The sequence below is a fragment of the Dipodomys ordii genome, unplaced genomic scaffold, assembly GCF_000151885.1.
Source record: "Dipodomys ordii isolate 6190 unplaced genomic scaffold, Dord_2.0 Scaffold7, whole genome shotgun sequence".
In the NCBI taxonomy this organism is placed as follows: Eukaryota; Metazoa; Chordata; class Mammalia; order Rodentia; family Heteromyidae; genus Dipodomys; species Dipodomys ordii.
In genome coordinates, this window is record NW_012267223.1 from 21,262,783 (window position 1) to 21,278,541 (window position 15,759).

Here is a 15,759-nt window from a genome sequence, read left to right on the forward strand (position 1 = left end):
GCTGAGGCGAGCCCGCCAAACTCCCCTCCCCCCTCCGTCCGCGACCCCCCGCACCTCGCCCCCTCCCGCCCCTCCTCCGCCTCGGTGCCCGGCGCGGCCCCGGACCACTATGACCATGAGATCCGCAGTGTTCAAGGCGGCCGCGGCCCCTGCCGGCGGCAACCCTGAGCAGCGACTGGACTACGAGCGGGCTGCGGCGCTGGGCGGGCCCGAGGACGAGCCCGGGGCGGCCGAAGCCCACTTCCTTCCCCGGCACCGTAAGCTCAAGGAGCCGGGGCCCCCGCTGGCCTCCTCCCAGGGCGGTAGCCCCGCGCCCTCCCCGGCCGGCTGTGGCGGCAAGGGCCGGGGTTTGTTATTCCCGGCCGGGGCGGCCCCCGGGCAGCAGGAAGAGAGCTGGGGCGGTTCGGTGCCCTTGCCCTGTCCGCCCCCGGCTACCAAACAAGCCGGCATCGGTGGGGAGCCGGCGGCAGCCGGCGCCGGCTGCAGCCCCCGACCCAAGTATCAGGCGGTGCTGCCCATTCAGACAGGCTCGCTCGTGGCGGCGGCCAAAGAGCCTACGCCCTGGGCTGGGGACAAGGGTGGGGCGGCTCCGCCGGCTGCCACCGCCTCGGACCCGGCGGGACCCCCGCCACTACCTCTGCCCGGGCCGCCACCACTCGCGCCCACCGCTACCGCTGGGACCCTGGCGGCCAGCGAGGGCAGATGGAAGAGTATGAGGAAGAGCCCTCTCGGGGGTGGCGGCGGTTCGGGAGCCTCCAGTCAGGCCGCCTGCCTCAAACAGATACTTCTGCTGCAATTGGACCTCATCGAGCAGCAGCAGCAGCAGCTGCAGGCCAAGGAGAAGGAGATCGAGGAGCTCAAGTCCGAGAGAGACACGGTACGCGAAGGGTTAATCGGCGTTCGGGACGAGGAGCAAGTTGTGCGCATGCTCGGGGGAAGGGGGACTGTGGAAGGCTTAGGTCTCCCTTGGTGAGGGGTAGAGGAGGTTGGCCACCAGCAAAGGAGTATCTTAGGTGCCGGGTGCTGCGGAGCCGAGCTCCCAGACACGTTGGGTCGGAGCGAAGGGGTTAAAGGGCAAACCTCCCAGGGGGAGGGGGGGAGGGGTGGTTTCGGGCGCCTAAGGGTTAATTTAAAATGACAGCCCTAGACTTGTGGGAAAGACGTTTAGAATGGGGAAAGACTTGATGTGTGAGGGGTTAAAAAATGAAAGGGTTGGGGTGGAGATGTGGTGGCTGTGTGGAAGGGGTTAAGTTAAAGAGCTATTGCGTTAGTAATGGATTGTGGAGGGGAGGCCCGTGGCAGCTGTTGCTCTAACCAGTGCTGCAGCATCTTTATGGACAGGAGGGTCATAGGCCCTTCAGCGGGCAGAGGAGTAGAAGTGAATTACATAGAATCCTATTAGCTTCCTTAAATGATGTTATGAGAATCACTGCCTTTGGTTTCAGACAGTTTTAATAGAAATTTAAGTTATAAAACATAACCCACTGACCCAGGTCCCTTGAATAAGCATGGTGTTTGAAGCTGGAAGATTTTAAGGCCATCAGGGAAAAGTAAGCTTATTCAATATATTAAATAGATTCATTCTCCAAAATCACTGTTGGAGAATCTAGCCACCCGTAGTAGAGAAGTCTGTTAATATTTCTTTGTACTTCTTGTACATAGGCTTGTTTTACTGCAGCAGTAGTTAAAATGCATCTCAGCCTTAAAACATACTCCTTCAGATATCAAGGAAGCTGGGGTGGTGGGGTTTTACTGTGCTAGTGTACCTGCCTAAAAATAAACATGGTTTCTACAATGGTTGGGTTCTGACTACTGCAGTTTCTCTCTCTCTCTCTCTCTCTCTCCCTCTCCCTCTCTCTCCCTCTCTCTCCCTCCCTCCCTCCCTTCTCCCCCCTCTCTCCTTTTCTCCCTCTCTCTCCCCCTCCCCTCTCCCCTCTCCCTCTCCCTCTCCTCTCCCTCTCGGTCTCCTCTCCTCCTTCCTCTCCCTTTCCCTCTCTCTCCCCCTCTTCCCTTCCCTCCCCCCTCCTTCCCTCCTCCCTTCCCTCCTCTCTGTCTCTCTCTGATGCACCAAGGGCTGAGCTAGAGATCAGAGGCTATTCATTTGTTTGCTTTCCAAATGAATCTCATCAGGCTGCTTTTTTTTTTTTAATTGAAGAATGCATTCTGCAAGGTGGAATGGAAGCTGGGGCAGGTCTTATGAAAATATTGTGTGTTGATTTGTGGAAGTTACTCAATATGGTGGTGCCACTGCCTAGGTACTCTACTGCAGTCTTGGGGGTGTGATGGTACTATAGTTACAACAACACATATCCTTCCATAGGGAGGGGATGGGAAGAAGGACCAGTGAAGGAGGAAGAAATTAAGGAAATAACACCCACAAATTGTGGTTAACTAATGCTAAGGCTGTGAATCAAAACAGATAAAAGAAGATGAAATGAGAATATGTCTGACAAGTGGGGCTCTACTGACTGTGGTGGCTTCTGCTGGGTTACTTAGGTAATATCCCCTTTGCAGGATTCCCTAGGTAGGGAAAGTGGGGTGATTAAGGAAAGTATGGGTCTAAACTTGGCATTCACTGCTTCTGTTGTGTATTGCAGTCCTAGCATTACTTAAGATTGTTTCTCTTATTCCAGTCATTGTTTGGCTTCTACTGAAATCTATGCAATGGATGTAATGAAGGCAGAATTAATAACACTGTATAACCCTGACCAAATTCTTGTAGTATGGTGTAAGTAGCACGTTTCCTCAGAAGTTGAGTTAATGTGAAGTTTTTGATGACAATAGACTTCCATTTTCTCTTTGATATGTAGTCCTCTTTTAATTAGAACGAAATGATATTAATATTAAGGAATATTTAGGTAAATATTTTTTCTTTCAAATGCAAAGCATTATGTATATGTCATTATTTGCTAGGATTTATACTACTGATTTTTGTTTTTTTTTTCCCTCTGGTCCTGGAACTTGAACTCGGTGTGGGTGCTGTGTCTGGGCTCCTGTTGGCCTACCACTTGATCCACAGCTTCACTCTGGGCTTTTTGGGTACTCAATTGGAGATAAGAATCTCAAAGACTTTCTTTCCAGTGCTGGCTTTCAGCCACCATCTTCAGATCTCAGCCTCCTGAGTAGTTAGGATTATAGGTGTGAGCCACTGGCGCCCAGCTTATATTACTGATTGCTCATAGTTTTTTTTTTTGGTCTGGTCATGGAGCCTGAACTCTGGGCCTGGGCGCTGTCCCTCAGCTCTTCAGCTCAAGGCTAGCACTCTACCACTTGAGCCACAACGCCACTTCCAGCTTTTTTTTCTGCTTATGTGGTGCTGAGGAATAGAACCCAGGGCCTCAAGCATGCAAGGCAAGCGCTCTACCACTGAGCCACCTTCCCAGCACCTCTCATAGTTTTTTCAAATGGAATATTCATTGTTTTAGAAGTACTCTCCCCACCCCCTCACACTTTCAAAGAGTATTGCCAACCCAAGTGATACTATAAGTTCTTGATTCCCTCTCTATGTACTATTTTGGGCAAACTTGAAGTCCCCTTAAAAAACACAAGGCTGGGCTTATAGGTTAGTAGTAGAGTGCTTGCCTACCAAGCTTCCTGGCCCAGCTTCTGTCCTCAGTATTGCATGTGCATGTGCGTGCGCACACACACACACACACACACACACACACTCGGAGAACATATATGGTGTTAATTCTGGGAACTCCCAAACTGCTTTGGAGCCACATAGTTAGCAATACCAGATACCATGCCACTAAAAGACATGCTGTGGCCTCTACCCATGTAGAGGATCTTACCGAATATTGAACTATAATATACTCCTTCATACCTCTTACCATCTAGGCTAACCCCTAAAATTAAAACATATGCCTGTCTTCTCTATTGAGTTTAAGAAAAACTATAGAGTTCAGTTAATAGGAACTACAAAAAAATGCTGAGGGCTGTGCTGATTCCTAAGTGGACTCTTGTGTGTGTTAAGCCTACGTTTTGTCACTTTCTTTTAGCTCCTTGCTCGGATTGAACGTATGGAAAGGCGGATGCAACTGGTAAAGAAGGATAACGAGAAGGAAAGGCACAAGTTGTTTCAGGGCTATGAAACTGAAGAGAGAGAGGAAACTGAGCTATCTGAGAAAATTAAATTGGAGTGCCAGTCGGAGCTTTCTGAGACATCCCAGACTCTGCCTCCCAAGCCTTTCTCCTGTGGGCGGAGTGGAAAGGGACATAAAAGGTGTGCTAATAACTTCGTTCTACTGTCTGGACATGATGAAAACACTTCTTACAGTGACTGAGTGTAGGGATTGAAATTTATGGATTGGTTTTAATAGCAACCTTAGCCTGAATTACCAAGTCTTCTCTGTCAAAACTCTCTTGCAGCAGGCTATTTAAAGTCTCTTAGGAACATTTGGTCACAGTAGTAAGAACAAAATGCAGAATATGTCATAAAGAGAATTATGCTGTAAGAAATATAGTATTTTTTATGTTATAGCAGTTTACTTAAAGTTAGAAAATGTAAAGTTAGGGGCTAGGAAGGTGGCTCAGTGGTAGAGTGCTTGCCTTGCATGCCTGAGGCCCTGGGTTCGATTCCTCAGCACCACATTAAAAGAAAAAGCTGGAGCTGGGAAGGTGGCCTAGTGGCACAGTGCTTGCCTAGCATTCGTGAGGCCTTGGGTTCGATTCCTCAGTACCACACAAGTAAAAAAAAAAAAAATAAGAATAAAAGAAAAAGCTGGAAGTGGAGCTGTGGCTCAAGTGGTAGAGTGCTAGCCTTGAGCTGAAGAGCTCAGGGACAGCACCCAGGCCCAGAGTTCAGGCTCCACAACCGACAAAAAAAAAAAAAAATACTTGTTTTATAGGATTCACAGATAATAAACATATTAATAATTGTGAAACTTGAAGGAGGAAATGGATCATGAAAAAGATGCATAGGGGGCTGGGAATGTGGCTTAGTGGTAGAACACTTGCCTAGCATGAATGAAGCCCTGGGTTTGATTCCTTAGTACCACATATACAGAAAAAAAACTGAAGTGGCACCATGGCTCAAGTGGTAGAGTGCTACCCTGGAGCAAAAGAAGTTGAGGGACAGTGTCCATGTCCTGAGTTCAAGCTCCAGGATTGCCAAAAAAAAGAAAAAAGAAAAACAGAATTTAGGTTGGTTAATGAGGAAAGATAGAATGATTGTCAAGGCCCTGAGTTCAAACTCAAATTATCCCCCCCCAAAAAACAAAAAACCACATAGATTATTAACGTGCAACAGGGTAAATTATTAAAATAGAGTGGTGAGTCTCTGGTCAACACAATGACACAGAGTGATAGCATCTAATGTTGACTAAAAAACTTGAAGAAAAAGTGTGTGTGTGTGTGTGTATACTTAGCTGTACTAGGGGCTTGAACTCAAGCACTTGGAGCTGTCCCTTTTTCACTCAAGGCGGGTGCTCTACCACTTGAACCATGACACCACTTCTAGCTTTCTGGTGCTTAATTGGAGATAAGAGTCTCATAGACTTTTCTATCTGGGCTGACTTTGAATCTTGTTACTTAGATATCAGCCTCCTGAGTAACTAGGATTACAGGCATGAGCCACCAGCTCCTAACTCTATTAGAGATTCTTTTTTATTTTATTTATTTTTTTGTTTTGGTCCGGTCGTGGGGCTTGAACTCTGGGCCTTAGCTCTTCAGCTCAGGGCTAGCACTCTACCACTTGAGCCACAGCGCCACTTCCAGCTTTTTTTTTCTGCTTATGTGGTGCTGAGGAATCGAACCCAGGGCCTCATGCATGCAAGGCAAGCGCTCTACCACTGAACTGCCTTCCAAGCCCTCTATTAGAGATTTTTAAATGTGGGATCTTGTTTTTTTATTTACTAAGGTCCTAGTATATGTACTGTTAATCATAAGGTGGTTTCTGCTCATGACTTCCAAATTAGCACCAAATATGTAAGCACTCTGGGCATTGATCATTATGGAGCAAGGAAACAGACTATTTCTTTTGCCTCTAAACATATTTAGGTCAGGTTTTATTCAAGAGTCATTAAATCTTACAACATTTTCTTTCCTATCTAATAGGAAAACCTCATTTGGAAGTACAGAAAGAAAGACTCCAGTAAAAAAGCTGGCTCCTGAATTTTCAAAAGTCAAAACCAAAACTCCTAAACACTCTCCCATTAAAGAGGAACCGTGTGGTTCCTTATCTGAAACTCTTTGTAAGCGTGAATTGAGGAGCCAAGAAACCCCAGAAAAGCCCCGGTCTTCAGTGGACACCCCACCAAGACTCTCCACTCCCCAAAAGGGACCCATCGCCCATCCCAAGGAGAAAGCCTTCGCAAGCGAGATAGAAGATTTGCCGTACCTTTCTACCACAGAAATGTATTTGTGTCGTTGGCACCAGCCTCCCCCATCACCATTACCATTACGGGAATCCTCTCCAAAGAAGGAGGAGACTGTAGCAAGTAAGGCATAGAGAACACTTGCTCTTATACCCTAGTGGTGGCGGTCAAGCTAACAAGTGTGAAAATGCCTTTGGCATTTTTTTTTAAAGTGCAATCAATAAAGCAGAGTTCTGTCAAGAATGAGTAAGTTAACAGCCAGAGACAGACACTGTGCAGGCATTGCAAATAGATGGAATTACAGCAAAATGTGCTCAATGTATTTGCCTGCTTACAACACTGGGAGATGTGTTTGCCAGTAAGTTGCTCATCACAAGAGCATCAGACTTGGGGGGTGTAATCTCCGGCAACTTGCATGCCCTCTTGAAAGAAGGGTTTTCTGTGCTGTGAAATGCATAGAACTTACACTTTGCCATGCACGACTGTTCCTGAAATTGATATTATGTGAAACGTGGGAGGGTGGTCTTTGGGTGTTCTCAGGGGCCAATGGTAATTTTTGGTTGGGGAGCCAGGTTGGGGTGGGGAATTTCATCTGGGCCTCCACTCTTAACTATATAAACATTTATCTGTATCTCTATGTCCCGGTCTGGGGGCAGGAGGAATCTGCCAAAGACCAACAGTCTTACTTAATCTTACTATACTTCACAAAGGTTCTAAAATGTGAAGAGTTTACTTGGATTGCAGTAGCCCATTGGTTGTTCATATATTTAAATAAAATGGTCTACAAACTATTTTTCAAACAATAAGGACTATCTTGGGATATCTGAGCTGCTTGGGGGGGTGGGGTCTGGGACTTGGTTTTCATTCCCTTTTTTTTTCCTTTATGGCTTCCACACAGAGATGCTCCCCTATCTCCTACATCAACTATTAACTGGAATGTGTCTTCAATGTATACTACTAGTCTGGGACAGTCACTGTGGGTGCCTTGGGTTACGGTGGGGAAAGCCTTCTTGGATAGAGCCTCAGACATGAGTTTCTATCCCTTGCCTTGTCCTAGCAGGGATGGGGATGGGAATCCATTCCAATAAGATGGGAGCATTCTCCAGGCTTTGTTTGGCTGTTGTGGTGACAACATTAAGTGGGGAAGATAGATTCATTTTCTGATATTTATTAGGCCTCACACTTGAATATATGAGACAGGCTAGGATCCTGATCTAGATTCAGATTTTTCTGTTGTTTCAGTCAGTTGAAGGTTCATCCCTAATGGCTAACCTTTTTGCTGCTATGGCAATGCTGTATAACAACTTAAGAGAAACCATGAAGCAACTTCCCATCCGGAATTGGGAAATGGCTTGGTCTGGAGATACTCTATGTGACTGGCTGTTTTTGAAAACCCTGTATGCCCTAGTAAAGCAAGTTCTAAATACCTTTGAGATTGTGGGCCTGACCATTTGAAGGAGTGTGACTGGGGATATCCTAGTCCCTTGAGCCTGAGTTCCAAATAACATGTGAATCCTTGTTCTTGGTCCCTGTATCTCAAGAGGAATCTCAATGGCTTGTTCTAAGGAAGCCAAAGTCTTTGTGCATGTTGTTCAGGCTGGACCAGCAAGGTAGTTTGTTTGGAGGGAGGAGGGAGCTGTTTAAGAAGACTACATATGTAAGTTTTGAGAACATTGATCTTTTATTTGAAAAATAGGGTCAACTTTTACTCACCTGCCATGTTCTGAGTTTTAAGGTTTGATATCCTTGGCCATCAACTGTTGCAGGGAAACCACCCTAAATAATGAAGAAAAGAAGTCGTCTCAGTGTAAAAAAAAAAGTGGTGGGCTTATTTTCTTTTCTTTTGTCTGTTGTTCCCTTTTCCCCTCCCCCAGAGAGAAATTCTCAAAACAACTCAAAAAACAAAATGGCTTCCTAAGTGAGAACTTCAGTGATGATCCTTTCCTCCATTTTGGGTATGGGCTTTTTTTCTTTTACACTGAGATGATTCTTCTTTCCTGCATTATTTAGGGTGTCTGATGCCATCAAGTGTTGCAGGAGAAACTTCAGTCTTGGCTGGTGAGTAGAATAGGAATTGTGCTGGCTGGGCCTGGGGTGGAGGTTGGTGGGATGGTGGCTGGTTGGGAAGCTGAATTCCCCATCTGTTGGATGTGGGAGAGTGAGATTCCTTGGTGTTTGATTGATTACTTTACCATAGACTTCAAAATGACAACAAATTTCAGTTGTTTTTCAGGAACTGCAATAGCATCCATTATGTGAATTGTCAGGTATTGGCTTAGGGTTTTTTTTTTGTGTTCCCGAGTTTGGTAGACTACAATGGCATTTTAGGTACTTTTATATCATAGCAAGGAAACTGAATATGGCTTCAGGCGAGGCCATAGAATGGATTCCTATCACTTGGTAACTTTATCTTACCTGGGGAGAGATCTTTTATCCTAGTGAATAGTTAGAGGGTTTTTAAGACTTTGGATTTAAGGGTGGTTCCACCCCTCCTCTCTTTCTTTTTCTTTTTCTTTGTTTTTTCAGTTCCTTCTTGGAGGGACCACTTGGTAGAGCCTCTAAGGGACCCAAATCCTTCAGACATTTTGGAGGTGAGTATTAAGAGCTCATCATGAAAGAGAGTAAGAGATTGAATAAAATGTTGTGGGGGTTTTCAGCCAGCCATGGTGACTGGTATCTATAATCCTAGCTACTTTGGGTACTGAGGCAAGAAGGTTGCTTAGCCCAGAACTTTGAGGCCAGCCCAACTACAAACAAATGGAGGGGCACAATTTTGTGGATGTTATGTACATTTTTTGATGTATTAAGTACAACTTTATTTATTTTGGGAGGGCAAATTTTAGGGCTTGAACTCAGGGGCTGAGGACTGTCCCTGAGTTTTTTTTGCTCAAGGCTAGCACTCTACCTCTTGAGCCACAGCACTACTTCTGGCTTTTTCTGTTTATGTGGTACTGAAGAATCAAACCCAATGGCTTCATGCATGCTAGGCAAGCACTCTACCACTGAGCCACATTCCCAGTCCTTAAATAAAACTTCTTCTTTTTTTTTTTTTTTGCTGGCCATGAGGCCTGAACTCTGGGCCTGGGCACTGTCCCTCAGCTTTTCAGCTCAAGGCTAGCGCTCTACCACTGGAGCCACAGCACCACGTCCGGGTTTTTCTGTTTATGTGGTGCTGAGGAATCGAACCCAGGGCCTCATGCTTGCAAGGCATGCACTCTACCGCTGAGCTACCTTCCCAGCCCCATTAAATAAAACTTCTAAGTCCAGAAAGGAACTTGTGTATTTGAATTTATCTAGTCTAATTCCATTTCATATGAGAAAGTCAGGATCCAGAGTGTATTACTCAAAAATAAGTAGCTGGACTGGGAAGGTGGCTCAGTCGGAGAGTGCTTGCTTGCCTTGCATGCATGAGGCCCTGGGTTTGATTCCTCAGCACTACATAAGCAGAAAAAGCAGGAAGTGGCGCTGTGGCTCAAGTGGTAAAGCGTTAGCCTTGAGCTGAAGAGCTGGGGGACAGCTCCCAGGCTCAGGCTCAGAGTTCAGGCCCCATGACTAAAAAAAAAAAGTAGCTGCCTGACATAGGTTGCTTTTACAATCCCAGTTATGTAGAAGGCGTGAGATCTGAAGATCACAATTTGAAGCCAGTCAAGTCTGAAACTCTTACCTCTAATGAACCCCCAAAAAGCTGAAAGTAGAGCTGTGGTTCAAGTGGTAGAACACTAGCCTTGAGCAAGAAAACTCAGCACATAAGGCCTTGAATTCAAGCCCCAGACTAAGTTAAAAAAAAAAAAAACAAGCCTGGAAAATGTTGAAAACAAGGAAGGTTTCATGCCAAGTAGAAAAGTATACTACTCAGCAACACAATTACATATTCTGAGCTCATTTGACTAAAAAATTATTTTTTTTGTTGGTCGTGGGGCTTGAACTCTGGGCCTGGGTGCTATCCCTCAGCTCTTCAGCTCAAGGCAAGCGCTCTACCCCTTGAGCCCACAGCACCACTTCTGGTTTTCTAGTAAGGTTTATTGGAGATCAGAGTCTCACAGACTTTTCTGCCCGGGCTGGCTTTGAACCCTGATCCTCAGATCTCAGCCTCCTGAGTAGCTAGGATTACAGGCGTGAGCTTCACTAAAAAATTTGATAGCTGAACTCTGAGCATACGTAGGTAGGGAAAATTGATGGCAGTCTCAAGTGTTTCAGTTCTGTGTGGCGAGCTTTTCACTGATTACTTGGAAATAGAGTCTCACAAACTTATACCCAGACTGGCTTTGAACCTTGATCCTCTGGGTCCCAGCCTCTTGAGTAGCCAGGATTACTGGCATGAGCCATCTGTCTACCTTGATAGCTGTGTCATTTACCTTGGAAAATGGGAATGATTTTGAAATTTGTAGTTTCTGAAAGAATGTAGGTGACAAAAAGACTGGAAGTAGGAAGTTTTATGAATATAATATGGTGATGAATAGCTTATTACTGCTGTTCCTTAACCAGAACCTGGATGACAGTGTGTTTTCAAAGAGGCATGCAAAATTGGAGCTGGATGAGAAGAGAAGGAAAAGGTAAGGCACAGATGTCCATCATGGGAACAGCTGATCCCCAGCACTCTGAGCTCCCTCTTCCATGTTGTAGACAGCTCTGTAGCTCTTTACACTCCATTATTGACTTCTCAATAAGTTGAGTATCTTAGATGCAAGTGATAGTTGTAAGTAAACATATTTAGCTTCTTTTTTCTTTTTTTCTTTGTGGCTTGAACTCAGGACTTAGTGCACTGTCTCTGAGCTTTTGTGCCCAAGGCTTATGCTCTCCCACTTGAACCACAGCTCCACTTCCAGCTTTTTGGTAGATAATTGGAGATCAGAATCTCAGATTTTCCTGGCCAGGCTGGTTTCAAATCATGATCCTCAGATCTTAGCCTCCTGAGTTGTTGGTGTGGAGCTTGAACTCTGGGCTTGGGCGCAATCCCTGCGCTTTTCAGCTCAAAACAAGCACTCTACCCCTTGAGCCACAGCACCACTTCTGGTTTTCTAGTGGTTAGTTGGAGATGAGAGTCTCACGGACTTTTCTGCCCAGGCTGGCTTTGAACTGTGATCCTCAGATCTCAGCCTCCTGAGCAGCTAGGATTACAGGTGTAAGCCACCAGCTCCTGGCTTCTCCTTTTCTTATTATATGCCCTTCAGTTCTACTTTCTGTGGAACACCAACACATAATCTGGATTGCTAGACCTTAACCAAGCAGTCAGCAGTCTCTTTATCCCTCCTAGAAGAGTCAATAAGTATCTTCCTAGCATCTGGATTGTGTGAGTTGGGTTTATAGAACAAATTTGGGATAAGCAGTAATGTGTTTGTTTTGTGTGTCTGTTTTTTCCCAGATGGGATATTCAAAGGATCAGGGAACAAAGAATTCTACAACGACTGCAGCTCAGAATGTATAAAAAGAAAGGAATTCAGGAATCTGAGCCTGAGGTTACCTCATTTTTCCCTGAGCCAGATGATGGTAAGTTTTACTTCTCTAAAAAAGTAAGTTTTTTCAAAAAGAGGGGTATATAAACTCCAGAATATAATTTATTCTAATCAGTAAACTATTTTGGTGCCATTATTGTTACTAGATATTTTCCGCCAGTGTCACTAACAAGATCCCATTTGACTTTCTTCCATAGTTGAAAGTTTGATGATTACCCCCTTCTTGCCTGTTGTAGCATTTGGACGACCATTACCAAAATTAACTCCACAGTAAGTATAAAGGACTTCCCCTCCCCTTTACTTTGTGGTCTGTACCTCTTTTCAGACTCCAGAAGTAGAGGGTCAAACCAAATAGCCTAAGGATAACCATGATTCTACGATAGATGTGAGGCTACCTGAACAACAGCCAGGAATTTCTTTTTGTCCAAGAAATAGACTAATCTGTTACTTTAATAGTATATGGACTATTCCTGTGGCCTTTAGGCAAGAAAAACACTTGAAACTTGGGTTTCAAGAGTGAATACTAGATGGAAGTGGTGCTGTGGCTTAAGTGATAGAGTGCTAGCCTTGAGCTGAAGAGCTGAGGGACAGCACCCAGGCCCAGAGTTCAATCCCCACAACTGACAAAAAAACAAAAACAAAAACACACCTCAAGAGTGAATACTAGAAATGATGAGAGGCATGAGGTCATTATGGAGATACTATCTTGTCATATTGAATCTCTTATAGTTTTCTTGTTTGTTTGTTTTGTTCTGTGCCATCCTGAGGCTTGAAATCAGGGCCTGGACACTTGTCCCTGAGCTCTTTTTGCTCAGGGCTAGTGCTCTACACTTTTTTTTTTTTAATTGGTTCTGGGGCTTGAACTCTGGGCCTGGGTGTTGTCCCTGAGCACTTCAGCTCAAGGTAAGTGCTCTACCACTTGAGCCACAGCACTACTTCTGGTTTTCTGGTGGTTAATTTTAGATAAAAGTCTCACAGACTTTCCTGTGTGGGCTGGATTTTGAACTGCAGTCCTCAGGTCTCAGCTTCCTGAGTAGCTAGGATTACAGACATGAGCCACTGGCGCCTGGCTAGTGCTCTATAACTTTGAGCTACAAGCTCTACTTCCAGTTTTCTGGTGGTTGACTGGAGTCTCATAGATAAAGAGTTTCATAGATTTTCCTGCCCAGGCTGGCTTTGAACCACGGTCCTCAGATCTCAGCCTCCTGAGAAGCTAGGATAACAGTCATGAGTTACTAGCACCCAGCCCCTTCTAGTCGTGCAATTGATTGCCTCATCATCTTTCCCAGAAATTTTGAGCTGCCCTGGTTGGATGAGCGTAGCCGATGCAGGTTGGAGATCCAGAAGAAGCAAACACCTCACCGGACGTGTAGGAAATAGCTGTGCTGGCAAGAACTCTGTCTTCAGATAGTTGTAGCATGCCATTCCCAGAGAGTGGCAGAGACCTGTATATGTGACCTATGTCCTCATGTATGTTATCATTTGCTGATAATGCCCTTCCGTACTCTCTTGCTTTTAGTTTTGTTTTCATCACTCTGGATTCACAAAAACTCTTTCAATGGGCTAATTGTGAATTAGGGTGATAGGGATTTCTTTTCCCTTTTTGGGGAAATGAGCTCTCAAGCTAAATCTATAGGATGGTAGATTGGGAAGTTCCAGGGATCATTTCTACACATTTGCCTATGTTAAAGGTGTACAAGGGCTCTCTTCATTCAACATGTGGAAGATGAGGCAACCCTTTCCATTAGGAGCTATGCCTGCCTGGCATTCTTGCTCTGGATACATCCTATGTATAGTTTGTGCATAGTGGTTTTTACCTTCACCATGAGCTTTAGGACCAGATGAGGAATAAATAACAGTGAAGTGATAAAGCAAGTCGTCTTCACAGAATAAGATTGAAATTGGAGAGTTGGTAGATAAATATCTGAAAAGATAATTGTTCTCTTCAAACTATTCTGTGATATAGTCATATAAGAAGGGATGTGTGGTTGTGACTTTTCTTTATTAGTTAATGCTTAACTGAAGTTCTTCCCTCATACCTCAAAAACCATAATCTTTGGAAAGGAGAATGTGATGTTCATTTCAGACAGTTACAGTGCTAAACAGAAAAGCATTTCTCATGTGAGGATGGTATGCCAGAACCTGTACATGTCCTAGTGTCACATCACTTCTCAAGTATGTCTTAGTTGGGTTTTATCCTCTTTGCTGAGCTCTTGGTGGTGGGGTAGAGATTTAAGGAGGGCAGGGAGTGCAGAATATGTACTTCCTTTGGCTGGCAAATGTCTACATCTTGAAACAAATATGTCTCTAATGAGCTTCTCCATTCATTTTGTAAAAAATAGATTTGTATGTATACCATCTTGGTCACCTTCCCCTGCCCCCATTTTGTTAAAAAGAAATGTAAAGACAGAACTCCCAGGCTACTTTGGTCTCAGTGCAAGATCCCCATTAACTATCTGGGGAAAAAAAAATAGAGCCAAGACCTCTGGTCTTATATATATAGGAATTGCCTTTCTTTAGTCTTCAGGACTATTGTGTGAAAACGAGTAGGGGTCTAATCTCCTAGAAGGTAGGGGCTTTTATCCTTAAAGAGAATATGTCCCCAGATTATTAGCACTTTTAGAGGAGAAGCCAAGGTATGTAAGGTGTGTGGCAGGCCCATCAATGGAGCATGAGAGAGAATGGGATATCGTGAGAAGTTCCTCAGGGGCCTTCCACTGCTACAAGCTTTTTGTGAGATGTTGATCTGTGCTCCCTGGGTTTGACTTTGAAAAGAATTATTCTGGCAGCACGTGTAGTATTCTTGGATGACCTTGTTGCTCTTATTTCTCTTTATTCATTTGTGTGTATGAGTGTGTGTGTGTGTGTGCGCGCGTGTGCGGTTGTGGGTTTTCATTTGTAATTCCATCTGCTTAGGAGAATGGGCTCTATAAGGGAACCTGCCATAAGCTCCATTGCAGCAAGGATGTAAAGGATTTATTCTACTAGGGGCTCTCATCTCACACCTTAACGATAAGATTTGTTTAAAAAGAAGAAAAGAAAAGAAACAAAACTGGGCCAGATTTTTTTTGTTTTCTATTATTTTAATGTGGCAAGCTGTTTAGCCTTCCTACTCTGACCTATGTTGTTTTTTATAATGTACCCCCAAAGGAAAATATGCTCATGTCTCTTTGCTTTGTTCCTGTATTTCTCTCAGTTTCTTCTTGATTTCCTCATTTGTCAGATTCCTAATTTTGGGTGTGAATTAACAAATTTAGCCTTTATGTTTCTGCCCTATACATGGAACTCCTCAGATACTTCTTTTGCTAGACTGAGAGGAATCCATGAGGTGCTATCTGGCCAGACTTAAATGGATTTTATTTCCTTGGTTCTCCTTTATTTTACTGCCCCCGTTTCTAGATCTTCTTTGATTTGGATATGTTGGGGTTTGTTGAGAATGAGGCTGGACAAAGTTTAAAGAGTGAAATTACAGTGTGTTAGAGCGTGAGGGGAAAATTAGTCTTATTTTTCCCTACATGGGATATAACACTGTGAAATTCAGTCTTTAACTGAAGACCCTGCAATTCTCCTAAAACATAGTTCCTTATTTCTTTAACAGAGTTTAAGCTAGTGTTAATAAATTAAGAGAAATTGCTTGTCTGTCCACCTCAGCTTTGTTTTATGCCCATTTCATATTGTTGTCTGTGTTGTAATTCATACTTTTGATACCATTTCTGATGTGTAAAATTGGTTGTCTTGTAAATATCTTATAAAGAGTTCAATTGTAAATAAACTATTGTGGCTGTTAACTTTTGAATTTCTGCCTCAATTTATTAGATTTCTTGGGAAACAAGAAATCAATCTGCTTTAAATGATTGGGAAAAGATCTAATTTCCACAATAAAATATAACACATTATTTCCCCCTCTTACAAGGTACTCACTTACATTTGCACCTGAATGCGATATATGTTTCATCCTTCTTTGTCCAAAGCCCTTCTTTTTTTTTTTT

At 44.1% G+C, this 15,759-nt stretch overlaps 1 protein-coding gene across 1 annotated transcript; it reads left to right on the forward strand.

Moving 5' to 3' along the window:
* Positions 1-55: 55 nt before the first annotated feature.
* Msl1 (male-specific lethal 1 homolog (Drosophila)) lies at positions 56-15,558 on the forward strand. The gene is made up of 9 exons (XM_013038000.1): positions 56-877; positions 4,002-4,225; positions 6,058-6,440; positions 8,328-8,375; positions 8,844-8,908; positions 10,803-10,870; positions 11,680-11,804; positions 11,968-12,040; positions 13,060-15,558. Exons 1-9 carry the CDS (start codon positions 110-112, stop codon positions 13,148-13,150), a joined length of 1,845 nt encoding a protein of 614 aa, XP_012893454.1. The 5' UTR covers positions 56-109; the 3' UTR covers positions 13,151-15,558.
* The last annotated feature ends 201 nt before the right edge of the window (positions 15,559-15,759 follow it).